The 17,101-nt window shown below is 34.8% G+C and overlaps 1 protein-coding gene across 1 annotated transcript in view; it reads right to left on the reverse strand.

The window, feature by feature from the left end:
• The window catches only part of USP34 (ubiquitin specific peptidase 34), a 398,976-nt gene that overhangs the window by 266,116 nt on the left and 115,759 nt on the right, over positions 1-17,101 (reverse strand). Inside the window, exon 9 of the mRNA XM_074206840.1 lies at positions 32-113. Within this exon, the coding sequence (XP_074062941.1) occupies positions 32-113 (82 nt within the window). The remainder of the gene's footprint in view (positions 1-31; positions 114-17,101) is intronic.

The raw sequence follows: 17,101 nt of genomic DNA on the forward strand, positions 1-17,101 counted from the left end.
CTGAAAATCATTAATTTTTTTAAAAACAAACCTCAATATGTAAATTTGGTCCAAATATATGCTCAACAACATTGTTGCTAATAAGCCAGTCAGCAAGTTCTTTTGCAATTGACCTAAAGTAAAAGAATATAATTAGTTAGCACTGCAGATAAACTAAAATTGCAAAGCTTTTCCATGTAAAGCTATTACTATTATCATTTATCAAAATAAATAATCTTCATTTGAAAAGAATAGTCATGTAGACAAAAAAATTTCCAATGAGCAAAACAGAAACATAACAAATAAAGCTTCATAAATCTCTCAAAACTCTTCATTGAAGAGTTTCAGCCTGATAGATCTTACTGAGGAAAATGTGAAATGAAGCAATTCACTGCCTCTTCCTTTCTTCTCAGGGGCAATCCAGTCCATGACTTGATTTATATGGCCTACTTGCAACCAAAAATATGAAAAAGCACTGAAATACTTAAGGCTATCAGTTCCTCAGAATGCTCAAATGGGTACTAGAAAGGTGGCAAAGCCTGCATAGAATAACAAGCAAGAGTTGTCTTGACTTGTATCAGCTACTACTGATGTAAGACCTCAGTATGGTTGCTGCTGATGTGATCCATGAAGAGAAATGAATATTAGCTTATTAATAGTGTTTTGAGCAACTTGTAACATGGGAGTACCTTTTATATAATGTATACTTTCTATATTTTTCCCTCTTTTGCTACTATGAAGTACATCTAAAAAATCATTATAATATTAAGGCACAGAATAATCTGTATTAATTATACATGCATGAAAGTGACAATTATTGTTCAGGCAGTAATTCCACACATATATTTTTTTAAGATGCTATGAATTACTTTTATACTTTTTAAGATCTTAATTTCATGAGTACTTTTTACATTTATTTTCCCTTCAAGGTATTATCAGGTTGTTTTCTCTACTCTGAACTTCACAAATAAATGACAGATTTCTTTCAGTAAATCACCAAATACTAAGCCCTTACCATCCTTAGTCACTATTATCTTAGTATGTCTTAGTCCATTAGCTAGTAAAATACACATTTTATAGTAGTCTAAGATCACAAAGTGTTTCACTGATGGAATAAGCAAACGAAAAGTTTTAATTTAACTCACAACTAACTGAAGAAGATAAACAATTTTAAATGGAAATTGCTGTACAATAATATATAAAAATCTAGTTCTCAAACTAAAAATCTTCATGAATCAAAGTATGAAGGAAAAAAGATCTAGACTTGAGGAGTAAATGTGAATCATATTAGAACAAATGTTTTGTTCAGTTTTCAATTCTAAAACAGAAATTTTGCTGGTTTATGTTTAAAAAAAATAAAAAGAAAGAAAATGGTAAGCATGGTCACTTTAGCAGCAACCTAAGAATTTTATATAGTTTCTGAGATTTAAGTAAATAAATCTAATGTTACTTTTAATTTATATAGTTTAAGATTGCTGTATAGAAATATTTGTAAATTACCAAATCCTGCTCTGTCCACACTCTGAAATCAAAATTTTTAACTTTCTCCCAGGTACCAGGAGGCATCATTACTGACCTTGTACAGGAATCACCCCTGCAGTAGTCACATTTATCCTACTTTCTCCATACTGACTGCTTAGTGAACAAGTTCATCTTTCTATTGTCCCCTTCTTGAGTTCCCACCTCTTTTATCATATGGGTGATTGTACTCTGCCAAGCTTAATCCCTGCATCATTCTACCATCCCCTGGTCTTTGCTCCAGAATATGTGATGGTTGAATGAAGATGAAGAAACTCCTGGATTGAATGGACTAGAATTTATGTTCCATAATGTCAATTAGTCCTACCGGGGGCAAGGCATTCCTTTAAATCTCCCAAATTAACCAATAATCCCAAACCTACCATGATTCCATCTCAAAATGTTCACTGCTCGGAAACCTGCCTCATACTTTACTGAAGAAATTGAAATTTTTTGCCCAAAACTCCATCTGTATCAGCTCTCATGTCATAAATTATCATCAATGTTAACGCATCAAATATACTTACCTAGTCCTAACCTCAATATGACCTCTAATCTTAAACTTTAAAATGTCCAAGATTGAAATGAATTGCCTCAATTGTTTTTTTTTAGGTTTTACTGCAAGGCAAATGGGGTTAAAGGACTTGCCCAAAGTCACACAGCTATGTAATTATTAAGTGTCTGAGGCCAGATTTGAACTCAGGTACTCCCCACTCCATGGCCAATCCACTGCACAACCTAGCCGCCTCCTCATACCTCAATTTTTAACTTAATGTTAATATCTCAAGTCAGAAAAATAGCTTGATAACTGTAATGTAATGTGACAACAATATGCTAAATTGTACTAATCAAAATTTATTCTTATTTATTTATGGATATTGGTAGTACACAAAACCATGAAAACAAAGATATATAATCACTAGTATGTAAGAAAAGTGCAGTAATATTCTACGCAAATGATTACTACTTTGCCAGAAAAATTCATGGGTAAAATAAACAATAATGATTAGTAGTTGAAAGAAAAATGTAATTATTGTCAGAAGCACTTAGGAAGAATTGTTGGGTGTGTGAATAACATATCAATATTATTGTACTTACATTTATTTTGGTTTTTAGCTACTTCCAGCTTTGAAAGTTTACACAAGGCAATCTTCTGCATTCTCCTCTAATGCTACTTTCTATCTCACCTGTAGGTATCTTGTATCTACCAATTTTTATATACTGTCTCCCATATTGGAATGTTAACTCCTTGAGGTCAGAATCTTTTTTTCCTTTTTCTTTGTACTCAGCATCTTTTTTTTTAATTCAGAAAGATTTTAAGTTTTACAATTTTCCCCATATTCTTACTTCACCCCACCCCACAATGTACCCACAGAAAGCATTTCTGTTAATCTTTGCATTGTTTCCATGGTATACATTGATCTCACCTGAATGTGATGAGAAGGAAATCATATTCATTTTTTTTTCCTTTTTTAGGTTTTTTAAAAGGCAATGGGGTTAAGTGGCTTGCCCAAGGCCACACAGCTAGGTAATTATTAAGTGTCTGAGGCTGGATTTAAACTCAGGTATTCCTGACTCCAGGGCCAGTGCTCTGTCCACTGCGGCACCTAGCCGCCCCCGTGAAATCATATTCTTAAGGAAGAAAAATAAAGGATAAGAGGTAGCAAAATTATATAATAAGATAACGGATTTTTTTCCAAATTGAAGGTAATAGTCTTTGTTCAAACTCCACAATTCTTTCTCAGGATATAGATGGTATTTTCCAATGCAGATAGCCCAAAATTGTCCCCGCTTGTTGCACTGATGGAATGAGCAAGTCCATCAAGGTTGATCATCGCCTCCAATGTTATTCGGGTTCTACTCAGCATCTTTTAAATTATGTGTTGGGGAGGGGGGCAAGATGGCGGCATGAAGAAAGCATTTCCCAGAAATTCCTTCTCAAAAAGACTACAAAATCTGTCAAACGATGACTCTAGCCAAAATTTAGAGAGGCAGAACCCACAGAAAGACTGAGTGATACATTTTTCCAGTCCAAAATAGCTTAGAAGTTCTGTGGGAAAAGTGTGTTTCACCAGGAGAGGGGGTTAGAAAAAAGCCCCTGCCACATTGCAACCCAGTCCAGTCCAGCCAGCCTAGGGATCACTGGGAACAGCTTGAAGGGCAGGAGGAGAACTCTGTTATACCAGAATGAGTGTGGAGTGAGGAGCACCAGCCTCAGAGCAGACCTGCCAGGAGAACCTGAAGTGGGAATTGGAGAAAACCAGCCTACACCTCTAGAGCACAGCCTACACACAGTAAGGGGGGGTCAGGGGAAACTGCAGAAATCTCTCTGCTCTCCCTGGGGCAGGACTCTACTGTTTACCCACATTCAGATCTAGGTTGTAGTTTGACCTTCCATACTAAGAGAGCAGGGTTCCTCCTCACAGCTCAAGGGCAGGGGGAGTGCCTGTGGCCATCTACATACCAAAGCACAGGCAAGAGAGCATAAGACCTTGAAGGAATAAAGGTTCCAGTGGGGTGTTCCCCCAAAAACCACAAAGCCTTGGAAGTGCTGTAAATTAAGTCTTGGGCTGAGGAAATAAGAAAACAATAGAAGAATAGAATGGTCCCATGGAAGATAAAAACACATACTCAGATGATGACAAAATCGAAGCTTCTGTATCCAAAACCTCCAAAAGTAATAGAAAATGGGTTCAGGCTATGGATGAACTCAAAAAGACTTTAAATTATGTTTAATTATTGGCAGATAGTTATTAAATGTCATTTTTTTACATGTCACAATGATACTTAAAATTTTTACCATAAACATAGATCCATTTGCTGGGACTTGACATCTGCAAAGCTACTGCATACTCAACCCCTCTATTCCCAACTTATGACAGATGCAGGTTAGTGTCACCACCCTAGACCAAAGAACATTTGGAATTTTATCCCATGGATGACCTAGATGGACCAGTATATACATATAATTGCCAGATAGCTATGCATGCCTATATTGTTCACATTCATTTACCTTTCCCTCCATAAGAAAGTCTATGGCTTCACTCATTCTTGTGAATGAGCAGATAAAAATTTCCTTCACTTAGTTGCTACTCTGCAACAAGTATAAACTCAATTATTGGAGTATTACTGTCTCACATTTGTCATAATATCCTCAAGTTTAATTAGACACTTTAAAGCAGTAATCTCATCAATCCAATTAAGACCCTAAGCTTCTTAGAAAAAGAGAAACATTTCTGAAAATCATAAAAAAATTACTTCTTAAAAAGAAGAATCATACTTTTTAAAACTTTCCCAACAAATACTGCTTTATCTCAGAGTCTCCCAATGTATGAATGAATATGGAAAAGAGTTGCAAAAATGTGAAATGAATGGACATTGTATATCATGCATTTCACCAAACATTGCAAATGAACAATGAGCTGGGTATAGAACTGAGGAAGAGGAGGAGGTATATAAGCTAGACTATTTGGGCTAAGTTTCGGGGAGGGATGACATGAAGCATAACTGAGCTTGACTATTAGTAAAGAATATAATTGTAAAGTAAGTAGCAAAGAATATAATTGTAAAGTAAGTAGCAACGTCTACCTTATTTCAATTATCTATGCTTCTATATCTATGCTTCTGCTCAGTATTTAGAGTAATTTGGTTGGGGTTTTTTTGCAAGGCAATGGGGTTAAGTGACTTGCCCAAGGCCACACAGCTAGGTAATTATTAAGCGTCTGAAGGAGGATTTGAACTCAGGTACTCCTGACTCCAAGGCTGGTGCTCTAACACTGCGCAACCTAGCCACCCCTATTTAGAGTAATTTGGCAGACAATTTATCAGTGACAAAGCCAAAAGACTAAATAACTAGAAACTAAAAAGGCTACTAAAAAGGCTACAAAAAAAATTTTTACAGGAAAACTGCATGAAAATGCCAACAGAAAAATGTATAATCAAAAAAGGGAACTGGGAGTGGGAAGGTATATAGGTCATTCATCAAAAGTCAAGGTATCCTACTGGTCAGAAGAGGTGGGGGGAAAAAATGTCCTGTCTGGATGGGAAGTGGTTGTTCTTCAGCCATTTCAACCCTCTCCAATTCTTTATGAACTCATTTGGATGTTTTCTTTGAAAAGTGGAGTGGTTTGTCATTTTCTTCCCCAGTTCATTTTAATAATGAAGAACTGAGGCAAAAAGGATTAAATGACTTGCCAAAGATCAAAGATACAGTTAAAAGTCTGAGGTCAGATTTGAATTCAGGAAGATAAATCTGATTCCTAAGCCTAGTGTTCTTATACTACAGTAGGGGAAAGTATCTTCATTAAAGTGATTACAGATCTACTAAAGGATCAGAAATAGAGTCAAGTCAATCCTATTTTCTCTGTATAATACATTATAAATGTTCAAAATTTTATTTTTGGGAAATGAGAGAGAAGATACTAAGAACAAAATAACAAAATGTTGACATCCAACTAATCCTTCACCTATAACATATAAAAATAAAAGCAATCCCTCACTACTAACACCTCCAAAAAACTCTTATCTATATTAAACAAATGCAAAAAATGCAATCTCCCATAGGAGAAATTAAGGAAGATCAAATATGTTTAAGAAAAAATCAGAAGAACAGACTTAAGAATAAGCAGACAGTAACAAGATTAGTTAAGTCAAAAAGTGAAACAAAAAGCAGAAAAGTGAAAAGGAGACTGATTCAAGGTAAGAGATAGGATTTGGAGTTCTTGACTGGGGAATTACTGAATAAAAGGAATTTGAATGGGGATATGTTAGGAGACAATAACTGGCTGTTTTCATAAGGTACTTAAGATTGTTGTATAAATACAAGTGGTACCAAAAAGGGATGAGAGGTGGGGTTGGGGTGAGGGGAGCAAGAACAAAAAACTTCAATTATAAAGAAAAGTTGGGGAAATTCAATCTTTGTACTTTTGCCATAGCTGAGTAGCATCAAAAAGAGGTGAGAGGTGGGGGGTTAAAAATAACCTCAATTAACTATGAACAGCTGGGAAAATTGAATCTTTGTACTTTTGTCATAACCAACAAGATATATCTGCATACTGATCTTCCTTAAAAAAAAAGAATCAAAAATATCTCTCCACTTATCAAATTGTAAAGGAGAAGGAAAAGTTCTTAAAAGAAAAACCATAAAAAGGATGAAATGGAGGAAAGATCAGACCCTGGGGTAAAAATGACAGAGGACAGATCACAATTAGGGAGAAAAGGAAGAGAAAGGGCAGCTGTACAATTAAGAGCTTAAAACAAGATTTGTTTCTAGTTATTCCTGAAAACTGCATATTCAAAGGAAGACTGCTTTCTCCTTCAATGAATATAAATTAGGGGAATAAAGCTATCAAGTAAGAGATTAAGCTCCAGAGCAGAAAAAGAAGAAGCAGTAATTGGTAATTCCTTGCTCATAGGTAAGATCCTCCAACACTATGACCCTGTGATTTTATAATATGTGACAGAATATCAAAATTTTTCATAATAAAACATGCTGTAGAAGTTATGAAAAGGACTGTAAAAAGAAAGGATGAACTACCAAGGAAGACTATCTCTTAAAAACAGATAACAAATAGTACCATGAAAGAAGCAACTTAAGAAAACTATTAAAGAATTCTAGAAACATACCAAAAGATTATACCACAATTTAATGTAGTAGGAAATTTCAGCATAATATTGTTCAATTAAAGGTAAGTCTAACAAAAGAAAAAAGCAAAATAGAAGGGGGGAGGTATTAAAAAAAGTCTTCATACTCTTTATCAACAATTGAAAGTCAAGAATTCAGAAAGGATATGGGTCAAAGTAGTACAAACAAAAAGGAGGAGGCAGCTAAGTAGTGCAGTGGATAGAGCACTTGCCTTGGAGTTGGGAGTACCTCAGTTCAAATCTGGGCTTAGACACTTAATAATTACCTAGCTGTGTGGGCTTGGGCAAGCCACTTACCCCATAGCCTTGCCAAAAAAATAAAATAAAATAAAACCCTAAATACACAACATTTAGAATTAATCAAAAAATTATACTACAGATAAGACAAAAAAATTAAGCAATTACAGAAAACTCAAAAATAAAAATTCCTAGTCAACTATGAAGTTCAATGCAATGAAAGCACAAGTTAATTTAATTCCAAAAAAAGAAAATTACATATTATTAAAATATTGAACAAAAAGGGAAAAAATGGACAGTCTAAACTTCTCTTCCAAACTCAGATAGATACAAAATTCAAAATTATTAGCTCTAATACTTCATATTGCCAAGGAAAGTATCTGCAAATTATTTAAGATACAAAGATGATGCCTATTTCTTAATAGAAGGCATTATATGTGTATCTAACATGGTGGTAAGAAGGCAGAAATTTCCAGAGGATCACTTCCAAAATACTCCAAAAAATCTTAAAATTAATGCTCAAACCAAATTTTGGAGAGGCAGAAACCACAGAAAGACCCATTGAAACAATTCTCCATTCCAAGATAATTTGGAAGATCAGGGGACACTGTCCCACTGGAGGCAGAAGGAACAATGGTGTAACTAGGGTCACACTGTGCCTGATAGAAAGAGAAAGTAGCCAAACAGGATCGTTCCTTACAGCTCCAGGGCAGAGGGAAGTGTGTGGGGGGAGGGGGTCATCTACATATCAGAGCACAGCCAAGAGACCAAAGGACACTGGAGGATTTTAAGTCCCACTGGGGTGTTACAAAAAATAACAAAAACAAAAAGTCTTGGAAGTGCTGCAAGTTAGTCTTCCACTAAGGAAATGAATAAACAACAACAACAAAAAAATAATCTGACCACAGAGAATTACTTTAGTCTAATGGAAGATCAAAACACATACTCAGATTACGACAAAAATTGAAGTTTTCGTACCCAAAACCTCCAAGAGAAACAGAAAATAGGCTCAAGACTAAGGATGGGCTCAAAAAAAGACTTTGAAAAGCAATTAAGGAAGGTGGAGGAAAAATTGGGAGGAGAAATGAGAGCAATGCAGATAAATCAAGAAAATAAAATAAAATCAACAGCTTAGTGAAAGAAACACCAAAAAATACTGAAGAAAATAATGTTAAAAACCAGTTTAGGCCTAATGGAAAAAGCAAAACAAAAGCAAATGAGAAGAATGCCTGAAAAAGTAGAATTGAGGGACGCCTAGGTGGCGCAGTGGATAGAGCACTGGGCCTTGGAGTCAGGAGCACCCGAGTTCAAATCCGGCCTCAGACACTTAATAATTACCTAGCTGTGTGGCCTTGGGCAAGCCACTTAACCCCATTGCCTTGGGAAAAACAAAACAAAACAAAAAAAAAAAAAAAAACTAAGAAAAAAAGCAGAATTGCAGAATTGGGAGGCTTGAAAAGGAGATTTTAAAAAAGCCAAAAATTAGAAGAAAATGTGAAATATCTCAATGGAAAAACAATCAAACTCAAAAACAGATACAGAAGAAATAATTTAAAAATTATTGGGCTATCTGAAAGTCATGACCAGGAGAAGAGCCTAGACTTCATTTTTCAAGCATACAGGAAAATTGCCCTGAGATCCTTGAAGCAGAAGGTAAAATGGAAATTGAGGGAATTCACCAGTCACCTCCTGAAAGAGATCCCAAAAGAAAAACTTCCAGGAATATTATAGCCAAATTCCCAAATCAAAGAGAAAATTCTAAAAGCTGCCAGAAACAAACAATTCGGCTACAAGGGTTCCATAGTCAGGATTACAGAGGATCTAGCAGCATCTACATTTAAGGGCTTGTAGGGATTGGAATGTGATATTCCAGAAGGCAAAAGATCTTGGTTTACAACCGAGAATCAACTACCCAGCAAAACTGAACATCCTCTTTCAGGGAAAAAGATGAATTTTCAAAGAAACAGGGGACTTTCAAATTTTCCTATTGAGGCGACCAGAGCTGAACAAAAAGTCTGATATCCAAGTAGAGAACTCTGATGAACAACAGAGGGAGTGGAAGACAAGGGCTAACTATGAGGAACTAAATGATATTGAACTGTTTGTATTCCTGCATGGGAAGAAGATATTGATAACTCATGTGAACTTTCTCATTTTTAAGAGCTGTTAGAAGGAGCATCTATAGACAGGACATAGGAAGGAACAGAATATAATGGTATAATATAGTAAAAAGATGGGAGTCAATGGGTGATAAAGGAAAGTATTTGGAGGAAGGGAAAGGAGATGATGAAGAAGCTAAGAAATTTCACATGAGAGTCAAGAAAAAGCTTTTTCAATGGAGTGGAAAGAGGAAAGACGAGGGGGAATGAGTGAGCCTTCATTCTCATCAGAAATGGCTCAGAGAGGAAACAACATACACACTTAATAGGGTGAGGAAATTTATCTTACCCTAGAGGAAAATAAGAAGAAAGGGAAATGGGGGGGGGGGGGGGGACAGTGGAATAGGTGATAGAAGAGAGGGAAGATTGAGGAGAGGGTACTCAGATACGACACACTTTTGGACAGGGCCAGGATGAAAGGAAAGAAAGAACAGAATAAATGAGAATGAGGAGAAGTAGAGTGGAGGTACAGCCAGTAATAGCACAACTGTGGGAAAAATGTTGAAGCAACTTCTCTGTTAGACTTATGAGAAAAAAAAAAAAAAGCAATTCACCCCAGGGACAGAGCCATTGGAATCTGAACACAGACTGAAGTACAATTTCTTTTGCCTCTCTCTCTCTCTCTCTCTCTCTCTCTCCTCTCTCTCTCTCTCTCTCTCTCTCTCTTCTTGATATTTCTCAGCTTCTTGGGGGGGTATGTTTACTCTTATAACACATTCAATTTACATCAATGTACGGCATGTAAATAATGTAGAAACTATCAGACAACCTTCTGTTGTGGGGGGAAGAAGGAAAGGGAGGGTGGGGGGAAAATTTGTAGAACTCAGACAGAGCCTTGCAAAAAATGATGAGTACACAATACTATAGTATATAATTGGAAAAGAAATAAAATGTTAAAATGAAAGGAAAAAAGGAAAGGAGGGATGAAAGGAGGAAGAATTTAATAAGTGTTGTATGGACAAAGCATGACCTGGAAAACAGATCCAGCAGAGACAATTTAAAAATTATTGGGTTTCCTGGAATTCACGACCAGGAAAAGAGCCTAGACTTCATTTTTTTTTAGGTTTTTGGTTTTGTTTTTTGTTTTTGTTTTTGTTTTTGTTTTTGGCGAGGCCACACAACTAGGTAATTACTAAGTGTCTGAGACCAGATCTGAACTCAGGTGCTCCTGATTCTGGGGCTGGTTCTCTATCCACTGCACCACCTAGCCACCCTAGACTTCATTTTTAAAGAATTTCTACAAGGAAAAATGCCCTGATATCCTAAAATCAGAGGTTAAAATAAAAATTGAAGGAATCCACCAATCACCTTCTGAAAGGGATCCCAAAACAATAAACTCCCAGGAAGATTATAGCCAAATTCCAGAATTCCCAAGTCATAGTTAATATTGCAAGCAGTCAGAAAGAAAAAATTCAAAAATAGTGGTGCTGCCTTCAAGGATTACACAGCACTTAGCAGCATCCACATTAAGGGTTCATGGGTCTAGAAATATGATATGCCAGAAAACAAAAGAGCTTGGATTTCAACCAAAAATCAACTACCCAGCAAAATTGAACATCTTCCAGGAGAAAAGATGGATGGTTCAGTGAAATAGGGGATTTCAAACGTTCATATTGAATTAGAAGAAGCATAGATAGACAAGGCACAGAAGAGAGTCAATAAAGGTACAATATATTATACAGAGTCAATGGGTGAGAAGGGGGCAGAATGGGAAATGAGAAGTAGAATGGGCTAAGATTTTTCCAGTAAAAAAGGCAAGAAAAAGCATTTGCAATGGAATGGAAGGGAGAAAGGTGAAGGGGAATGAGTGAGCCTTCATTCTCAAAGGAATTGGCTCAGAGAGGAAACAGCAAACCCACTCAACACGGTATAAAAGGAAAAAGGAGAGGATGGGAATGGGAGTAAGGGAGGGGAGAATATTGTAGGTAATAGAGGAGAGGGAAGATCCTGGGATTAGGTAGCTGGATACAAAACATTTTTTTTTATTTTTGCAAGTTGGTGGGGTTCGGTGGCCTGCTCAGGTTCACCCAGATGGGTGGATGGTGGGAGTCAGGGGCAGGATTTGGGCTTCAGTCCTCCTAGCTACAGGACAAGTGCTCTGTCTGCCACTTAATTGCCCCTATATCACACTTTTAAAAATTAATATTTTATTTATTGTTCAATTACATACAATAGTAGTTTCTACCTATCATTTTTTGTAAGGTTTTAAATTTAATAATTTTCTTCCCACTCTCATCTCGCTCTCCCATCCCCATACAGAAGGCAATCTGATAATCTTTACATTTTTCTATGCTGTACATTGATTAAAATTGAATGTGTTGAGAGAGAAATCATATCCTCCAGGAAAAACTAAAATATTAGAGATAACATGTAGTACATAAGACACTTTTAAAAAAATTGAAGGTAATAAACTTTGGTGTTTGTTTAAATTCCACAGTTCTTTCACTAGATACACATAGTATTCTCTGTCACAGGTACTCTAAAATTATCCCTGATTATTGCATGGATGGAATGAGCAAATCCATTAAGGTTGATCAACAACCCCCATGTTGCTGTTGTACAATATTGTTTTTGTTCTGCTCACCTTGCTCAACATCAGTTCATGCAAGTCTTTCCAAACTTCTCTGAAACCACATTCCTCTTGGTTTCTAATAGGACAATAGTGTTCCATAATTGAAAGGGAATCAATTCCCCAAATGATGGACATTCACTTGATTTCCAAATCTTCACCACCACAAATAGGGTTGCTATGAATATTTTTGTACAAGTGATGTTTTGACACTTTTTCATGATCTCTTCAAGGTAAAGACCAAACAGTAGTATTGCTCAATCAAAAGGTATGCACATTTTTATTGCCTTTTTGGCATAATTCCAGATTACTCTCCAGAAAATTTGGATGAATTCACAGCTCCACCAATAATGTACTGGTATCCCAGATTTCCCACATCCCTTCCAACACTGAACATTGTCCTTTCGGGTCATATTGCACAGCACACTTTCAAGGAGGGATGAAGTGAAAGGAGAAAGAGAGAAATGGATAAATGGAAGCGGGGAGGAATGGATGAAGGAAAATACAATTAGCAATAGCAACTGTGGGAAAAAAATATTGAGCCAACTTCTCTGATGAACTATGATAAAGAATGCGACAAATCCCAGAGACAGCGCTGATGGTATCTCAACACAGAGAGAAGCACAATTTTTATTTTCTTTTTCTCTCACTTTATTTTTGTGAGGTTTTCCATTTTTGTGAAGGAAGGGGGGAATTATGTTTACTCTTAAAACAAGACTATTATAGTAATACTTAAAGTAAAATTTTAAAATAAGAAAAAAAAGGCATTACATAGTTAGTACCCAAAAACAATGCTTGTAACTTCACCAAATACAAGTCAATTAAATATTTAAATGCTTTTTTTTACATGAAAGATTTATAGATTGAATTAATTTTTTAAAAACCTTATAAATTCATAGGGACAGCTAGGTGGCGAAGTAGATGAAGCACCGGCCCTAGAGTCAGGAGCACCTGAGTTCAAATCTGGCCTCAGATAGTTACTACCTAGCTATGTGGCCTTGGGCAAGCCACTTAACCCCACTGCCTTGCAAAAAAAAAAAAAAAAAAAAAAAAAAAAACTTTATAAATTCTTATGAAAAAATACATTGTAAACAACAGAATATAGATTTCTGGTTTTTAATCCATTCTGTTATCTGTTTCTGTTTTATGGGATTCCTATTTACAGTTAAGATTACTAAGTATTTCTCCCTTCACGTTATCTTTCCAGGTTTGTATGTTTCTCTTTCCTTTCCTCTTACTCCTCCTCTCCAATGCTTCGCTCCCTTTTTCCTTTAACTTTTCTTTTAAATTTTAACTTTCAACATTTATTAATACCTTCATCTGCCCTTTTATCTATCTCTTCTTCCCTTTTTTATCCTTCTCCCCCCCCCCCCAGTTTCCTGTAGAGTAGATTAGATATTAAAATCTGATTGGCAATTTTCACAGCTAGGGGTTCTAATAAAGGTCTCATTTCTAAAATATATAAATAATTGAATCAAATTTATAAGGTTACAACAACTGGTAAAATGACCAAAGGATGTGAACAGGCAATTTAAAAGCAAAAAAACATATATATATATATATATATATATATATATATATATATATATATAAATCATATGAAAAAATGCTCCAAATCACTACTGATTAAGAGAAATCCACATTAAAGCAGTTATATGAGCTACCACACTTCACATCTATCAGATTGATCAATGTTGGAAAGACTTTGGAAGGATTGGGACCTTAATACACTGTGGATAGAATTGTGAATTCCATCCATTATAGAGACCAACATGGAACTATGCCTAAAGAGCAATAAAACTGATCATATTCTTTGACCCAGGAAGACCAATACATACCTACATCCAGAAGACATCATAAAAAATGGGCAAAGTTTCATATGTATCAAAATATTCAAAGCAGCTCTTTTTTAGTGGAAAAGAAATTAAAAATTGAGGGAATACCCATCAATTAGGGAATGGCTAAACAAGTTTTGGTATACAAAAGTTATAGAGCACTACTATTCTATAACAAACCAGGAAAGGTCAGGCTCTAGAGAAGCATGGAATGAATTACATACAGGAACTGCTATTAAGCAAATGGAGCAGAACCAAGAGAACATTATACACATTAACAACATTATGAGTTGATCAACCTTGATGGATGCAGCTCCTCTCAGCAGTTCAGAGACCTGGGACAACCCTAGGAGACCTATTATGGACAATGCTATACACATTCAGAGGAAGAAAAATACAACAAGACAGAACAATAAAAATATAGAATCTGATGAATACTAACATTCACTTTTTAAAAATTTTCTTATACTTTTCTTTGCTATTCTCAAGGTTCTTCTTTCTTTTTCCTTAGTTCTAATTCCTCATACAGAATATGACTAATCTGTAAACATGTCAAACACAAATGTATAAGGTACAATGTTCACCAGGCTGTAAGCCATGGGAGGGAGGGTGAAAGGAAATTATTTAACTTATAAATATACATATTCATGTGGATGAATGCTGAAAAACTTTCAGGGCAGCTCAGTGGCGTAGTGGATAGAGCACCAGCCCTGGAGTCACTTCAAATCTGGCCTCAGACACTTATAATTACCTAGCTATGTGACCTTGGGCAAGTCATTTAACCCTGCAAAACCCACACCTCCCCTCCAAAAAAGGAAAAACTTCCATAACTTCTAATTGGAAAAATAAAATATCAATTGTGAAAAAATATATTGGATAAGCAATGAAAAGTATATACAAACTATTTGATGGACCTTGAATGAAACACTCAAAAGAATTATAATGTTTACATTGCCTTTACTCATTATCACAAAGCCATAGTCTCAGATCTATTTTCAAAGTTTAAGTCACATTTAAGAAATAAATAAAACCAATAGCAATGAAAATGTTAGTACATTTCATACCAAAAAATAACTTTGAGCAACATTCAATGAACAGTTTAAATATGTTATAGTTCTTTCCAAATAGAAAGAACCATTCTTACTCCTGAACAGAATTTAGTATTACTTTTGAATCAAAATCCCACAAAAGATCATATTAATAATCACTTGGTGTACATAGCACAAATCTAGTAGCTAAAGTTCATCCCACTGAAACTTTCTCCAAAAACATCAACATTTTATTTAAACTTATTTAAATATAAAATTCTTTACATGACCCAGGGAAAAAAGATACTATTCTAGAGTCCTTAAAACCAGTCCAGAGAATAAATTTGAAATTTACAAATATGATCTTCTCCAGGCAAGACACATCAAGTATAAGGATATCAAGGAAAAAGCTGAGACTGACTGGGTGTCCTGAAGTCACTATGGGCAGAATACTTACACAATACCAATCCTAATATATAAAACTGGCAATGAATCTAGAAGATATGTAAATGAAAATCTATACAATATTAAGAAAATAAAGGCTTATTAACTGAGGCCAATTATAAAAAGATGAACAAGTTAAAATTTTACAGAAAAACTTTTGGGAAAAGTTGTAAGTGTAAAACTAGAAAAAGTGTAACTATCAGCTGATATGTATAATACTACTAAAATTATCAAATGGACTTGAACTAGCTAGAAATAGGAAACAGCTAAATTGTAAAAGTCCCATGGTTAATTCCACATTAATTCAATAATTGTTCATATCCTCTACCTACCTCTATCAATTACATTCTACTTCAAAGTCTTTTTAATTTCCTTTATAGTTTAACATGAAACACCAGCCATGACTAAGAAAAAGAACTTTCCAAGTAACAATTTTAGTAGCAACTTTTTTGAGACAACATGTATTTTATCCATAGTCATGTTTTATTTCCTTAGCATAGGAAGACTCTCCAATCCTCAAAAGTTATTTAAATGAGAAAAGGGAAATGATGCTATATTATTACCCCAACAATGGAATGAAAGTGGGTGGCTAGGTGGCGCAATGGATACAGCACGGGCCCTGGAATCAGGAGTACCTGAGTTCAAATTTGACCAGACACTTAATAATTACCTAGCTGTGTGGCCTTGGGCAAGCCACTTAACCCCATTTGCTTGACAAAAAAAAAAAAAAAAAAAAACCCTAAAAAAAAGAATGGAATGAAAGACTTATTTCTTCTATATTTCATCTCAATTTGAAACATTGGATTCTCTTTCTAAACAAAACAATATGCATATATTCTTTCCTATTCTTTAAAAGTACCTAAAATACTTTTCAGAAAAAAACAAAAAATGCCACAACTTATAAAACAAATGAATAAACTACTGAGAGGTAAGTGAAACATAAAACCAAATTTTCTAATTGCAGTCATTCTAAGTCATTTAACTACACAGGATAAAAGATATAAGAAATGGCTGAGAAAAATTTGCAAAAATATCTATAAGTGCATTACTCTAGAAAAAACTGAGTATTTATATGTGACATGTCTTGAATAGTTCATATTTTTTACTCAATTTTTAATATGATCTTGAAATCCAATGACAAATATAGAAGCATAAATTGTATACAGTATGGCAAAAAAAAAACCCATCTGAACTGAACTGTCTGGAGATGAATTCAGTCTTTAATGTAATTAAGTCACATTAAGAATGATCAATTAAAAGACTTTAAAAATGTGTATAAGAGGGGAATCCTATAATCCATATAAAATTAGCAAGGCACAGAAGTTAGCAGAAATAAAGAAATTACGGCAGGTCTAAACAATAAAACAAAATTTAAAACCACAAAAAGGAAATACAAAGCAGGTTCTGCAGTCTAAATATAATTTCAGGCATGCCACAATGCAATGATTGATTAGTGGTGATGGTAAAATATTTTGGAAGACTTAATTTTGCTCTATAAAATTTGACCTACATAACATTTCAAATTAAAAAAACTCAGAAATATACACTATCATAATAAAGTCATTAAAATGATACCACACTGTAGACTTATATTACCCTTTGCTATAAAGCAATAAAATCAAATTTATATTTAAATACCCTAGAAAATAATCTTTTTAATTTTATTTGGATATTTTATTCTTTCAAAAT

This window comes from Macrotis lagotis, chromosome 1 (genome assembly GCF_037893015.1).
Source record: "Macrotis lagotis isolate mMagLag1 chromosome 1, bilby.v1.9.chrom.fasta, whole genome shotgun sequence".
In the NCBI taxonomy this organism is placed as follows: Eukaryota; Metazoa; Chordata; class Mammalia; order Peramelemorphia; family Peramelidae; genus Macrotis; species Macrotis lagotis.